This window comes from Cydia amplana, chromosome 8 (genome assembly GCF_948474715.1).
Source record: "Cydia amplana chromosome 8, ilCydAmpl1.1, whole genome shotgun sequence".
Lineage (NCBI taxonomy): Eukaryota > Metazoa > Arthropoda > Insecta > Lepidoptera > Tortricidae > Cydia > Cydia amplana.
The window spans coordinates 4,676,862-4,691,879 of record NC_086076.1 but is presented as its reverse complement, the minus strand read 5'-3'; the positions used below and the strand labels follow the sequence as shown (position 1 = coordinate 4,691,879).

At 39.4% G+C, this 15,018-nt stretch overlaps 3 protein-coding genes across 3 annotated transcripts; 1 reads left to right on the top strand and 2 right to left on the bottom strand.

The window, feature by feature from the left end:
- Positions 1 to 809: 809 nt before the first annotated feature.
- LOC134650014 (cytochrome P450 6B6-like) lies at positions 810 to 3,698 on the bottom strand. The gene is made up of 2 exons (XM_063504830.1): positions 2,329 to 3,698; positions 810 to 1,019 (listed from the first exon to the last, which is right to left on the bottom strand). Exons 1-2 carry the CDS (start codon positions 3,686 to 3,688, stop codon positions 847 to 849), a joined length of 1,533 nt encoding a protein of 510 aa, XP_063360900.1. The 5' UTR covers positions 3,689 to 3,698; the 3' UTR covers positions 810 to 846.
- A 2,090-nt stretch (positions 3,699 to 5,788) lies between these two features.
- LOC134650419 (cytochrome P450 6B1-like) lies at positions 5,789 to 8,913 on the bottom strand. Its single transcript, XM_063505373.1, has 2 exons — positions 7,456 to 8,913; positions 5,789 to 5,860 (listed from the first exon to the last, which is right to left on the bottom strand). The coding sequence occupies exons 1-2, from the start codon at positions 8,854 to 8,856 to the stop codon at positions 5,789 to 5,791; spliced, it is 1,473 nt and encodes a 490-aa protein (XP_063361443.1). The 5' UTR covers positions 8,857 to 8,913.
- Positions 8,914 to 10,430: 1,517 nt separating this feature from the next.
- Positions 10,431 to 14,140, top strand: LOC134650418 (uncharacterized). Its single transcript, XM_063505372.1, has 3 exons — positions 10,431 to 10,587; positions 11,245 to 11,330; positions 13,781 to 14,140. The coding sequence occupies exons 1-3, from the start codon at positions 10,500 to 10,502 to the stop codon at positions 14,138 to 14,140; spliced, it is 534 nt and encodes a 177-aa protein (XP_063361442.1). The 5' UTR covers positions 10,431 to 10,499.
- Positions 14,141 to 15,018: the final 878 nt, after the last annotated feature.

The window sequence follows — 15,018 nt, the reverse complement described above, 5'->3', positions numbered from 1 at the left end:
TGATACTTATTATCAGACATTGAAGTACAGTCAGCGTCAGTTTAGCGGATTAGACTACGCGTCAAATTGTAGTGGTAACCATGGTAATTCAAGGTTTAACCGGTTAACCCCGGGTTGGTGAATGGTGCAAGTGGCCGAGGGTTGCCGATATGTTTTGCGCGTTGTTCCATCCGATCCAATACTGTTGATGCTGACTGTACCTGTAGTCCTGTACCTACCTATCAGATTGAGAAACAGATTTTTTATCTATGTTGAGATGTGCTATAGAGCTATTTTAGTAGCTTTATTTGACGTTCATAAACGCATTGTAATATGCATACTTGAAAAATAAACTATCTTTAGAGGATACATTGACATTTATTGATTGGTAAATTCCTGCATGTCTGGCTGTGACAAAACCAAGCAATTATGTATTTGGGACAATATTTTTTCTGATTTTCATTGGTATTGGAAATTATACCTTTATATATTTGAATGATTTTTAGAAAAACAAGTCCCTATCGAAGATTTAATTTATTGAACAGTTAGAATCCAAGAAAAAGAGCTTAAGATTAGACCAAGTATGTAATAGGTACCTACATAATAAAGTGTCATTCAATAGAACTTGCTAACTATGTAAACAAACCGCCATACTAAAATTGACACTGAATGTCAATTTACTAGTAACTTTTGTTTACATAGTTTGCAAGTTCTATTGAATGACATTTTAGACATTTTATTTTTTATGAAAAAGACGTCCACATACCTATTGTAATTTCAATCTTATTTATGTGCAATTATCTTGTTTAAAAAAGTGAACATCAAAAAAAAATACGCTTCGCCAGTTTTTTCAATCTCGATTCCGACTCATTGGCCCCTAACAGAAAGCCGGAGCGGTAGGCCTCCCTTCACAGCCTGCACGACGTTAGAGCGCGGGTCAACCGGCGGCACCCGCTTTGTGGTCGCCGCCGGTGCCACGCTGCACACCTGCAGGACCGCCGCCAGCCCGGCCAGCGACTGCATCTCGCCCAGTCTCGATCCTGCACACAGAACATAATAAACTTAAAAAAAGCGTACCTACTTCACAAATGATTACTTTGTAAGTTTTTGAAGAAGAGAGAAGACCGAGCTTCGCTAATGCTCCGTTTCAACTTGGGCAGAAATGCTTTCGTGTATCCGGATGTTCTCCTCTGCAGGTCGCATTTCTGAACCGATTCTCGTGAAATTTTGTGAGTAGGGTGTGTAGTTAGATATATTTTTTCTGTCGTTTCGTTTTTTGGACAATGTTTTAAAATGGTGGAAATTGGCATTAAGAAGTTTAAGAACTGATGTGACTTGGTGTTCGCTGTGATAATGACTCAACTAAGTATTTTTGGTTTTTACATTTTTTAAGCTTATGAAAGTTATCGCGAGCTCTACAGCTCACAGAGCCACAGTACAGTCTTCGTCAGAAATTCCACTTCACCAAATGATGCTTTCCGAAAGCACTGATGGGAGTTAAAAATACCCAAATCACTAAATACCTAGGTGTGCTTTAATTATTTAAATAAAGAGTTCCCTCAATTTCTCCAGGATCACATCATAAGTTCGTATTAACGTGGTGACAATGGGGCCAAATTTTATCTTAATCCTTCCAGCTGTCTTCAAGAAATCTGAGAATGTACCTATTATAAAAGGTTACAAGCTACATTTTAACGACACATATTTCAGTGCAACGGAGATGCTATATGGCAGGACGATTAAGCCACCTGAGGATTACAATACAATACGTTTAATTTGTCGATCGACTTATTCACGACCGTTGAGAGACCTGAAACCAACAACAAGCTTGTAAGAAGGATTCAGGAAAATATTTCATTGTATGCAGCGGCACCTACACGCCAGAGTACTAGCCAGGAATTTTTTGTACATCCTGTGTTTAATCGGTGCGACATTCTCCGTCCGGACCCAACCCCACCATTCGAAGGTCAATACTTAGTTATTTCAAAATCAGTCAAGAATTTCGAGATTCAAAAAAGCGGGAAGCCTGCATTATTGCTGCTGATAACGCGGACGCGCGGCATACACGCATGGTCGCATGTAGGTATGTCACGAAGTCGGGGCGTCCATTCGGTCGAAATTTAGCATCCAATGGGAACTTAGCTCACCCGCCGCTGCCCGGACCCGCCAACTAGCTTAACTCGCCCAGCCGCTGCTCGCCAACCCGCCTACATCATGCCGTCGCCTTAACGCCAACGAGTCCACGACATGGGTATTACTTTGCAACACGATTGTTAAGAAATGTTTCCCCATCAGTCGTAGGTAGGTACCAAATATCACTAACCACTTACACAAGTTCCAATAACTTACCTATACATGCTCGGGGTCCATCACCGAAGGGCAAATACACATATTTATGTCGCTTCTTTACTTCTTCGGGACTAAATCGCTCTGGCCGGAACTCCCGCGGGTTGTCGAAGTATTTCTCATCGTTCTGCAGTGCTTCCAACGGGATTACGATCTTCACTCCGGGGTCCACGGTCAGCCCCAGCTCAAGGAACGTGTAAGGGCGAGCACACACGCGGTTCAGCACGCCCAGCGACGGAAACATCCTCATCGCCTCCTTGAAAGCCATGCTCAACATCGTCATCTCCGCCACGGCGTCGTAGCACAACCTATTATCATATTTTCGGAGCACTTCATCAATCTCCAATTGTATTTTTAATTGTAATTCAGGATTAAATGCGAGCTGGTGCAAAGTATAACTTGTGGCCGACGAGGACGTCTCAAAACCCGCGCCAAAGAATACGAACACTTGGGCTACCATCATTTTCAAATCCATTTCCATGTCCACAGTCACAGGCGTACCGTCCGGGTTCCGGTGCTCGATTGATTCTCCTACTATCTTTCCCTTGCCTTCTAATTCCAGGAGCAGATCTATGAAATCATGGCGGCCGGAGGGCTTGCACTGTCTAACTTCTCTTATATTCTTGACGAAACTGAAAAAAGCTTCTCCAAGTTTCCGATCAAATACATGAATGTAGGATCTTAGCGGAGGGAAAAGTTCCCACATCATATGCCTTATTATGACCGGGAGCGGTCTGGAAAACATGAGCTTGCCGATGTTTCTGAAGTGGGAGTCTTCGTTGCCAAGGGAGTCGGTGTCGACGCCGAAGCCGCAGGCTCCGATGAACTCGGTAGTGAAACGCGCCATGAGCTCGCGCGCATCGCAGGCGTCGGGGCGGGCCACGGCCGCGCGGGCCACGCTCTGCAGCCGCTCAGCGCACCGCACCACCAGCGGGTACATCGCCTTTAGCCGCGCAGTGGTGAACGCCGGCGTCAGCCGCTGCCGCGTCAGCTTCCACAAGTCACCTTCTGCGTGGAACAGACTCGCCAGCAACGGCTCCACCTCCGGATTCCTTCCGAGGCCCCGTGGATAGAAATGTGCAAAATCATTGCTTAATATATTCCTCACTATATCTGGGTCCCTTATGTACAGCTCGGGAGTGGATCCTCTGTAGTATCCGACAACTTTCTCATTAGGGAACCGGTTGTATAAGTCGTTGGCTACCTCTGTAAAGCTTTGCCGCCCGCAGAAGCCCTTGAAGTTGTTTCCGAACAGGAACACGGGCGGGTCGTGCTTGACGTTCCTCTTGGCCCAGTAGTCGTGGTTCCGAGTACCGAAATAGTACACGATAAGTGCTAGTAACGCGAGCAAGACAAGAATCATGTTTACTGCTTGCAAAACAAATGATAACTGAGTGGAATCAACAAAATATACTTTTATCTTATACAATAAAATACGTGCATAAAAGATTTTAATCTGTCTACTCTTTTATTTACTATTGAACCCAGTTTCGAAGCAAAACTCGTACATATAATTACTGCAAATAATCGTACTATTTACGGCCTTATGCCTTAAACCTTAGATTCACTTTTGATGCGCTTGACGTTTTATCATAGATGCTCGTAGGTGTATAGTAGAAGATTCCGCTTTGAATCGGGTCAACTTGTCGTTGTCGCATTTAAACAAGAAAACGAACTTTACTATCCCATTGAATAAATAAGTGAACTCATGATAATTATTGGAAAAAAAATGTAAACATACTTGCAGTGAATAGGTATTTAAATATACATTAACTGTCATAATCTGAAAGTGGTGTATTGTTTACGTATGATTATGAATCGGGCTGAAAGTGATACATTTCTACCCTTTTCACGATTAACAATGAAAATTCGGTTAAAATAGAATTTACCGTGTCATTTCCATTCTCCCGATTCCATGAGAAACGGATGCTTTTACCCCTCAATTATTCAGAGAACGTAACTTAAAAAACCGGCCAAGTGCGAGTCGGACTCGCGCACGAAGGGTTCCGTACCATTACGCAAAAAAAATCGCGTTTGTTTTATGAGAGCCTCACTTAAATTTATTTTATTTTGTTTTTATAACCGTCTCAGCTGCCTATCACGGTTCATGAGTTACAGCCTGGTGACAGACAGACAGACGGAAGGACGGACAGCGGAGTACGGAACCGTAAAAATACAACAAGATTATACTTAGTAATTATTTGTAAAGTGTAAAATACACATTTTTACTTTCCTCGCATTTTAAATTAAAAGTAGACTGTTTATTTGTGGTGAATGCACCATTTCTGATTAGAACTATTTTCACTCCGTTATAGGGTTAGGTAGGTAATCGCTTATAAGGCTCTTTGTAAAGTGTCATTCTAAGGAACTTGCTAACTATGTAAACAAAAGTCACTAGTAAATACTATTTTTTTTACAATTTCCATACTTATGGCAGTTTATTTACATAGTTAGCAAGTTCCATAGAATGACACTTTAGCGCAAAATACAGCGATACAGTTCGTTGCCATGCCTAACATGTAAATAAAGTAAAGTGTGTCAAAGGACTGTCTTATTTCAAACATAGACGGAGAGAGTCATACTATCTTTGTCTAACACTAGTACTAGCACCCAAAAGAAAAGGATGAGTATAGTTTTTTTTGTTCCTATTTACTGACAAATTGGTTTGACAATCTATAATAGTTTTCTCCACAGACATTTGTTTACGTATGTTTTATAAATAACTTATCAATTTACTATTGTAACAACATAATTTAGAACGACACATACTACACTTAAACATTGAGCGGGGTTTTAGACTAATAGAATCGCTTAGGTCAATGACATTGTTGATACGTCTTGCAGACTACAATGATTATACTCAAGATGTTATAGGTGTTTAAATTGTAAAAGTTGCCTTTAGTCGCACATTTAATTACAATCACAAACCTTACTCTCAATTTTCCAACTCGCCTAAAACCAATCGGAGTTACCTATTACCTACCTATTAAGGTGGAGAGTCAAACTAACAGGGCAAGTCAAATAAAATTTTGTAAAAACGATATATATTCTATTCTATTCTATTCTATATTAATTTATCCGAAGTCCGAGGAGAGCTCCTGACATAGTTCGTAACTACATTATACTTCTGTATTGTTTAAACATGAAAGTATCTGGGAGACCGAGCTTTGCTCGGAAAACATAAAAACTCGAAAATACGCGTTTTCCCAGAGATAAAACCTAGCTATATCGATTTTTCGCCCCCAAAAACCTCCATATAGCAAATTTCATCGAAATCGTTAGAGCCGTTCCCGAGATCCTCGAAATATATATACATATAAATAAATAAATAAATATGCAAGAATTGCTCGTTTAAAGGTATTAGATAGATAGATAGATAGATTACGCCATGGCAAGCATCATTAAGGTGACAGTCCATTTCCAACTGCAGCTGCACTGCCGCTGCGACGTTACTGGCGCGATATTACTGCAGCGGCGATAGCGGCGGCGACTGCTGCTGTTGCGTCGTGCAGTCGCAGCAGCGTTCGTCTAGTTGCTTGTCAATGTCAGTGTCAGACGTATAAATAAAAATGCTAATTTACTTTTGTATATTTTACAAGAAAAAGCAAGTGACGATAATGCTACATGCTAACGAAAAAGAAAACCAGATATACTCAGCACTTTGAAACGCCTTGTCTCACACAGTGAGCAATAATGAGTTCTTCTCACTGTTTGTGAAAAGTTAATTATAGATTTTTCAAAGTATACTACACAGATGATTCGGTTAAGTTGTGTTCTAGTGTATGGGGAAGACAAACAAATTATAGCCAGCCTTTTATGAATGTAGTAAATACCTTTATATATGGTGCTTCGACGCACAATTATAACGGGGTCATAATTGTCGTCATAATAAAGAATAACTTAAAAAACTTATAAATTAATGTTTACAAGGATAAATTATATATCTGGTTTAATTTATCGCCCGTTTTGGATTTACACACTGTATATAGAGTTATGTTATAATGGTTATCTGTTAATTTTAGGTAGTTTAAATCCTTTCAAGTAAAATTTAAATTGTAAAAAGGTCGTATAGTTTATCGATATGACTTTATCGACATGACCACATGCCTTTGGTTCCTCATTGTAAATCGTATATAAAATGCGTTTGTGTGTGTGAGGCTACGGTGACAGATGGCTTGGGCTTCATCTTTAAAAATAATACATCTATGATGAAATATGTCCCGGTTGGCAGTTTATTTTTATTTTTGGGGAAAGTATATAATATAGGCAAAAAGTGTCAATGAAAGAAATAATTCCTATTAAATTCTTGACAAAAAAAGGTTATTTTTTTTTTTTTGCTATGTGCCATATTCATGTTATAGCTAGATGAACTTCAACAAAATTTAACCATTGAACAAGTTGATTCTCCCATATGATTTCTGTCACTACTATCACGTATATATATTGTCACATTGAACTTCAACAAGTTAATACATGAATATGGTGAGTCTTACCAAAAAGTGGCATATAACCTTTTTTGTTTAAAATGTATTAAGGATTATTTCTTACCTTCACACTTTGTTCTAAACTCTAATACTTTTCTCAAAAATTAAAAAAAACGTCACATCATATTTCATACTAAAAGGGGGGTTGTGGCAGGACATGAATCTAGTATAACTGGATTGGGCATGAGTGGTGGGGATAACTGACAGAACGGGATAGTCTTATGTATCTTTCAGTAGGAGTAGCAGAGAAAGCGCTATTATTGTTTGTCCTTGTCACAGTCTCACATCTTGTTTTATTCCCCACCGTAAATTGACCACCGTGATTGGTCGAATTCATTTGTTGCCCACCATAATGCGACGCTATGATTGGTCGAATTTATATGTTTTGTCCCTCACGGAGGCACGCGTAGACCACTTCTATAGGATGCTACCTTCTATGTGGCAGGAGGATGGATTGGGACGCTAGTGTGCGTAAAGCACCATACCCAAAGGTATCATACTACATTCATAAAAGGCTGGCTATAATTTGTTTTTCAAAAAACAATTTAACCGAATCAAGACACTACACAGACGGATTACAAATTATTATGGAACACGTTTGTTTAGGGAGGTGTACATATACAGTTATACATCCGTTAGTAGGTACCAAATATATCACTAATACATACAGAAGTTCCAGTGACTTACCTATGCACACTCGGGGTCCATCACCGAAGGGCAAATACAGATATTTATGTCGCTTCTTTATTTCCTCGGGACTAAATCGCTCTGGCCGCAACTCCCGCGGGTTGTCGAAGTATTTCTCGTCGTTCTGCAGCGCCTCCACCGGCACCACGATGTTCACTCCGGGGTCCACGGTGAGCCCCAGCTCAGGGAACGTGTAAGGGCGAGCACACACGCGGTTCAGCACGCCCACCGACGGAAACATCCTCATTGTCTCTTTGAAAGCCATGCTCAGCAGCGTCATCTCCGCCACGGCGTCGTAGCACAACTTATTATCATATTTTCGCAGCACTTGATCGATCTCCAATTGTATTTTTATTTGTAATTCAGGATTAAACGCGAGCTGGTGCAAAGTATAACTTGTGGCCGACGAGGACGTCTCAAAACCCGCGGCAAAGAATATGCACACTTGGGCTGCCATCATTTTCAAATCCATTTCCATGTCCACAGTCACAGGCGTACCGTCCGGGTTCCGGTGCTCGATTGATTCTCCTACGATCTTTCCTTTGACTTCTAATTCCAGGAGCAGATCTATGAAATCATGGCGGCCGGAGGGCTTGCACTGTCTAACTTCTCTAATATTCTTGACGAAACTGAACAAAGCGTCATCAAGTTTCCGGTCATATACATGAATGTAGGATCTTAGCGGAGGGAAAAGATCCCACATCGTATGCCTTATTATGACCGGGAGCGGCCTGGAAAACATGAGCCTGCCGATTTTTCTGAAGTGAGAATCTTCGTTGCCAAGAGAGTCGGTGTCGACACCGAAGCCGCAGGCGCCGATAAACTCGGTGCTGAAGCGCGCCATGAGCTCGCGCACGTCACAGGCGCCGGGGCAGGCCGCGGCCGCGCGGGCCACGCCCTGCAGCCGCTCTGCGCACCGCACCACCAGCGGGAACATCGCCTTCAGCCGCGCGGTGGTGAACGCCGGCGTCAGCCGCTGCCGTGTCAGCTTCCACAAGTCGCCGTCTGCGTGGAACATATTCGCCAGCAACGGTTCCACCTCCGAATTCCTTCCGAGGCCACGCAGATAGAAATGTGCAAAGTCATTGCTTAATATATTCCTCACTATATCTGGGTCTCTTATGTACAGCTCGGGAGTGGATCCTCTGTAGTAACCGACAACTTTCTCATTAGGGAACCGGTTGTATAAGTCGTTGGCTACCTCTGTAGGACTTTGTCGTCCGAAGAAGCCCTTGAAGTTGTTTCCGAACAGGAACACGGGCGGGTCGTGCTTGACGTTCCTCTTGGCCCAGTAGTCGTGGTTCCGAGTACCGAAATAGTACACAAGGATTGCGAATAATGCTAGCAGTACAAAAATCATGTTGACTGTTTGAAAAACTAACGATAACTGAGTAGAATCAACGGAAAACAAAAGTTTATATATTACACTTCACTTTTGATGCGCTCGACCTTTGTTATACCTAATGCTCGAAAGTATATTAGGTAGAAGATCCCGTTTTGAATCGGCTCTACCTGTAGTTGTGTTACCATGTAAAATCTTCGCTGGTCTCAGGTGTTGTAAAGGATGTGTAAAGGTGGTGAAATAACAAGTGGACTGTAGTTTAAACGCTGGTTACTTCCAAATTACAAAAAAATACAAAAGGTGGCAAAGAGAATCGTTGGTGGGAATCGAGAATATTTAAACAAGAAAACAGACTATCCCATTGTATAAATTATAAACTTTGTAATACGAGAATGAATGTTGTGAATGTTTCGCTTGTTCAGTTATCAATATTAGCAAGAGGGGTTAATAACAACTTTTCCACCATGTAAATAAGAATGTCACATTCAAAGAATCAGTGTAGTTACCCTTCCGCCATAATGGTCTAAACTGGAGCTATTAGTTTAGAAGATTATTAACAAAGGGATGAAATGATGCTTGGTGCCTTTTACCCGAGTTAAACAATCTACTTTTCATATCGAATACGAGGAAACTAAAAAGACAAGGCAAATTTGCATCATCAGTACCTACTTAATTATTTTAATTAAAGTAATAGACGTATGGCCATGATTTTTTCCTTAGAACTTACTTTCAATCGGAGACTTTGCATGACTTGGCATAATAATAATAATCCATAGGTTGCGAAAAACATTAAATTGCAATATTTATGGAAAAACACGTTTTTTAGGAAACTGCAGTAATTTTAAAATGATTTCATCATCGTAAACCATATAGGAACTTAATTTATTTTATTTTTAAAAATTCAGGCAACTAGGCCTGTATGCACTCTGGCGGCAGAACATTGCAGTAATATCCCCTATAGGGCCATAGAAGGTAGCATCCTATAGAAGTGGTCTACGCGTGCCTCCGTGAGGGACAAAACATATAAATTCGACCAATCATAGCGCGCGCATTGCGCCGCTATGATTGGTCGAATTTATTTGTTATGGTGGGCAACAAATGAATTCGACCAATCACGGTGGTCAATTTACGGTGGGGAATAAAACAAGATGTGAGACTGTGACAAGGACAAACAATAATAGCGCTTTCGCTGCTACTCCTACTGAAAGATACATAAGACTATCCCGTTCTGTCAGTTATCCCCACCACTCATGCCCAATCCAGTTATACTAGATTCATGTATAGGGCTCATTTAGACGGCGCGCGAACTCGTATACGATTTTAGTTACATTGCGGACTATTGAGGTGACATCAATTCAACCGACCGATCAAATAACGCAATGTAATGAAACTCGCGTGCGAGTTCTCGCACCGTCTAAATGAGCCCTGTCAACTCTCCAACTTGCCTAAAGAATCGAAACGAGTAGGTTTCATTTCATTTTATTTTATTATTATGCTCCTGTCATAATGGCGCCACTGGCGCGTTGTCAACATAATACAAAAATAATACATTTTACTTAGACTTTAATGTAGAATTTGTTAATATCTATGTTTAAAATCTGATGGTGTAACTAAAATCAATTCCTCTTGTATTCGGGGAACGTTTATTGGCGTAGGTACCAATGTCGCAGTACGTGAAAATTCATTACGGTCCTTACGAGGCGTTTCACACTACCTCGCACAAACCTGCTAAATTAAAAGGAATAAGAGGTGAGTTCATGCAATTGCCGTGTCCTCATAATGAAAGAACTGAAATATATACTAAGAAATAACAATTCTCAATAAAATGAATGAAATGAAAATGAATGTACAGCAGGGTTGGCAAAAGCACGTACCCTAAATTCGCCTTTAGCACAGAATAAATAATAGTACTAAGTACAGAAGACTCACTCTCTAACAAAACGCGTCTGTTACGATCAGCACAGATATGGCCCCTAGGTGGCGACAGCGCCACGCGCGGCTTATGGCTTTCCCCAAAATTGGGGCCGAACGGATGTACTTTTAGCTACCTGTAGCAAAGCGACGAAATCGCGGAGTGAGACACGCCTGCCTTTAGCACATGAATTTGCCTTAAGTGGGTTCAGCCATTTCAGCAGTTTTTAAGCAATTGTATAGCTTTTTACATTTATATTCGCAGTCGCTTGGTCATAATACGTTTAGATTACTACCTCAAAATAAATGTGACGTTATCTATGAAAAGGGACCTTATTGTCGATGGCGTTACGCCATTGTTAACGATGCTCCGATATGAATACAATGCCGCGCTACGCTGTGCGGCGTAAGCGCCATCGACAATAAGGTCCTTTTTCATAGATAATGCCCCGAATAAATAAATTATATAAATAATGTTCGGCTTCTAAATTATAGATAAGCTCCGGCGGTTAGGTTATCGAGTGGACCTGAACCCGGTGGAGTACATCAACTACTGCGTTTTCGAAATTATGGGGTACCAGGTATGTACTCCATACCTGCCTACCTACCAAACCTGTACCTGTGGGTTTATTTCATCTGAATAAACGATTTTTATTTTTTTATGTACGACCTAATTTCGTCAATGTGCATCCAGTAATTCCAGTTCTAGCCAACGCTAACATAATGCGTGCGCACTCGCAATGCATTCACTAGACATTTTTTAAGATTAACACATTCATTGCCACCCAGCCAAAAACACATCCGCGCCAGGCCACAAAAATTTCGTCATATAAAGCTGTAGTACCACGATCCCGACTTCCCGACTATCGGGTCGTCCGGTCTGGGAACGAAATCATAAAATACCCGATAGTCGGGTTTTAGCTCAAGATAGAGACACATGGAGAACACTGGGGGAGGCCTACGCCAAACAGGCGACTTCCATAATTAATGAAGGATAATCAAATTAAGTATTTAAAATTAATGATAAAGTAGATACTGGTAATAAATAAATTTATACTAATATTAATATGATAAATTTTAAAATTATAATAGTAAAATTGGCATTAAAATGAAAAATGTAAATGACTGTGATAAAAATAGATAATGGAAATGGAATCGAAATTAAATGTCAAATGGATTTTTATTATATTTTATGAACAATACCTATACTAGAATGTTATACAATACTATATTTTAAATACAACAAAATGGAATATGCAACTAAAAAAAATGTAATTATGCATGCAAAGAAAAAATTTAATTATGGTGGAATAAAGGCTATTTTTATTTTATTTATTTTATTTAGTCGGGTTTTCGGCACTGAATGTGTTAAGCGGAATACAAATACAAATACAAATAATTTATTAATAACGCCAAGTTACATGTCAGGTAGGTACATTCCATATCGAATTTAAAATAAATTGGAACATTTTAATTTTAATTTATATCTACACATTTAAATATGTATAACAGTAAAACATTAAAATACTGACTAGAAAAATTATATCGTAGGGAGTTCGTAGAACTCTTTTACTGAATAAAATGTATGACCAAGAAGCTACTTGCGTAATCTAGCTTTGAAGACCACCACAGAAGTTGCATCTTTTTTTATAACGTCAGGTAGTCTGTTATACGTACTATATATATACGTACCTACCTGAAATATAGGGAATGCAAATCGGTTATAACCGTAACCGAAAGAATCGGTTATAAACGATTATTTTGACAAACTTTCGTAACCGATTATTGGAAACTCGAATAACCGGTTACGGTTACTTTCGGGTATTTATTTATGACATAAAGTCTATGTTTTTGTCATCTAATGATTACAAAATCCTGCTTTTTTTGGCTGTGACGCCTGTGATTATAATTTTTGTCATTCGTGTATTTTAATAATTAAAATATACCAAATTTACTTCCCTTATTTATGAAATATTTTAAATTGAATATTGTATCACGTCCAAGGTCATATTTTACTTTTACTGTATTTTTGTATTTTATTAAAAAACGAAGACTTATACTCACATTCCCTAATACTGTACCTTTATTTTCGTAATTTTTTAATTACTTTATTGTAAATTTATCATTTTTCGTCGAAAATAACCGTAGTAATCGATTATAACCGATATTCGGTAATTTTTCGGGCATAACCGTAACCGAAACCGGTTATGAAGTTTGGCCTGTTATTGCATTCCCTACTGAAATATCAGCCGGTCACTACTTATTATATATCAATATCACGTAACGTGTCTGTGTTGCGCCTTACCTTCACCTTGCGTGACTGATATCATGATGAGCATTAAGTACTTTGATAATAAGTAGGTTAGGTTAGATAGCTCTACTTTTCCAGAGCGAGATTAGATTCTACCTCTCAGATTACTATCCCTTTGTATAGTCTACGCCATGAACATTTTTTACATACCTGATCTTGAAGAGCTCGATAATTATTTCTCTTTTTATCAGCTTTTTATGTCGTGTGGCAACATGGCGTAGCTGTCTGAGCTGAGCTATAATCGCGAAAATCGAAGTTCGCAAATTGCGGGCATTTTTCTCTGTCACTATTACGCCATAATTGGATTAAAGGAGAAAGATCCCCGCAATTTGCGAATTTCGGTTTTCGCGGTAGCCCCTCTGGGTTTTTGGGTTTAATGAAAGATGGAAAAAACCGTTGTGGTATATCACTTTTAAGAGAGTTGCAGTTTCACGAAATCATGTCTAATTTTCATTTATTTTCAATTGTAGGTATATCATTACCCTGCTTACAATAGCATTATAATTTTAGTATAAAATAGCTAATGATATAGCCGAAGGGAACAAGCAAAATTAGAAACGGAATTATACTTTAGAGATATTGAGGGAAAATATCAAAACCCGCGCGACTGCGAAATCCTCCGTCGCAAGACTCGCGCACGCGCCTATTTTTTGTTTCTCTCTAATCTCCTGGCTTTACGTCCTGTTAAACAATAAATACAATAGCAATGTTGTCTTTCAGGTGTTCCGCTGCAACATCCGCAATCTGCTAATCAACATGGAATGCGACTCGGACCCGGTCGCCTCGCGCGCCGTTCAGGCCTGCCTAGTAGCCTCCGACGAGCTCCAACGAGCCCGCGACTACTTCTGGCTGTCCCGCCTCATCAACGAAGACATTTTCAAGCGAACGCCCTGCCAAGACCAGTGGCCATTTGATCTAAACATCAAACCTTATGCTACCTGCTTGAATTGCGTGGGATGCTGCGGTATTTTGACTCGGGAGAACGCTGACGCCGAAAATAAAAAGCTGTTAAATTATAATGAGATTAAGCAGAATTTGCTATATGATTTGAGCAATAAAAGAGTGGTCGATAATTCATAATTCATAATAATTTATTTGCAAAACAAAGTCCGTCCTCTTAGCCATCCATGCACAGTATGCAAATCTTACAAGCTAGCCTAAATCTAAATTATTCTAATAAATAACAATTTTGTTTACAAATTATAGCTAAAACAACACCAATTGTCTTTAGATAGGTACTGGATTGTTCGTTTCTCCTTGCACCATCTTTTAGTGTTTCTGTTTGGCCCTATGGTTGACTGGTAGAGAATGCCTTTTGGCATTAAGTCCGCCATTTGTACATAATTGTATATCTTTGTGCAATAAAGTTTAAATAAATAAAAAAATAATAATTTACAATACCTTCAGACCAGAAGTAATATGACTGTGATATGTTTTTTCTAGTATTATTTCAATATTATTAGCACATGTGCGCCACATGCACCATTCCACTAACACGGGGTTACCCGTTTAAAGTTTAAACCTGGAGTTACCAATGGTTACCAGTCCAATTTGAAACTGGATTAACGGTTTAACCGCTTAACCCCGCGTTATTGGGTTGGTGGAAGTAGATGTTTTTTATACATGTCACTTAAATTGTAGATTCATTTCTGAGTTATGCTCTTGACAGCTATGGGCTCACAACTAAGATCAATATTCAATGATTCATTTTATATAGGTATGTAAATAGATTAAGACCAATATTATTTGCATGTCACTATGCGACGAGGTAGTCGATTCCTATGTGTAATCTTATATGAACCTGCATACGTACTATCTTACGCAAATAAATAAATTATGAATTAAAAAAATAAGTATTACCTTATATTGTAGTAATTACTTAGTTACCTACTATACCAACGTTATTTAAGTCACAGTCAAACTCATTCTCGAGTTTGATAGATGACTTTATTTAAGAA

Excerpts from the sequence above, each read along its gene's own strand:
- LOC134650014 (XM_063504830.1), bottom strand. The coding sequence starts at position 3,688 with ATGATTCTTGTCTTGCTCGCGTTACTAGCACTTATCGTGTACTATTTC. Across the intron at positions 1,020-2,328 it reads TGGACCCCGAGCATGTATAG|GATCGAGACTGGGCGAGATG; the intron begins GTAAGTTATTGG and ends TTCTGTGTGCAG.
- LOC134650419 (XM_063505373.1), bottom strand. The coding sequence starts at position 8,856 with ATGATTTTTGTACTGCTAGCATTATTCGCAATCCTTGTGTACTATTTC. Across the intron at positions 5,861-7,455 it reads ATGTATTAGTGATATATTTG|CAACTAGACGAACGCTGCTG; the intron begins GTACCTACTAAC and ends GACATTGACAAG.
- LOC134650418 (XM_063505372.1), top strand. The coding sequence starts at position 10,500 with ATGTCGCAGTACGTGAAAATTCATTACGGTCCTTACGAGGCGTTTCAC. Across the intron at positions 10,588-11,244 it reads TAAATTAAAAGGAATAAGAG|ATAAGCTCCGGCGGTTAGGT; the intron begins GTGAGTTCATGC and ends TCTAAATTATAG. Across the intron at positions 11,331-13,780 it reads TCGAAATTATGGGGTACCAG|GTGTTCCGCTGCAACATCCG; the intron begins GTATGTACTCCA and ends GTTGTCTTTCAG.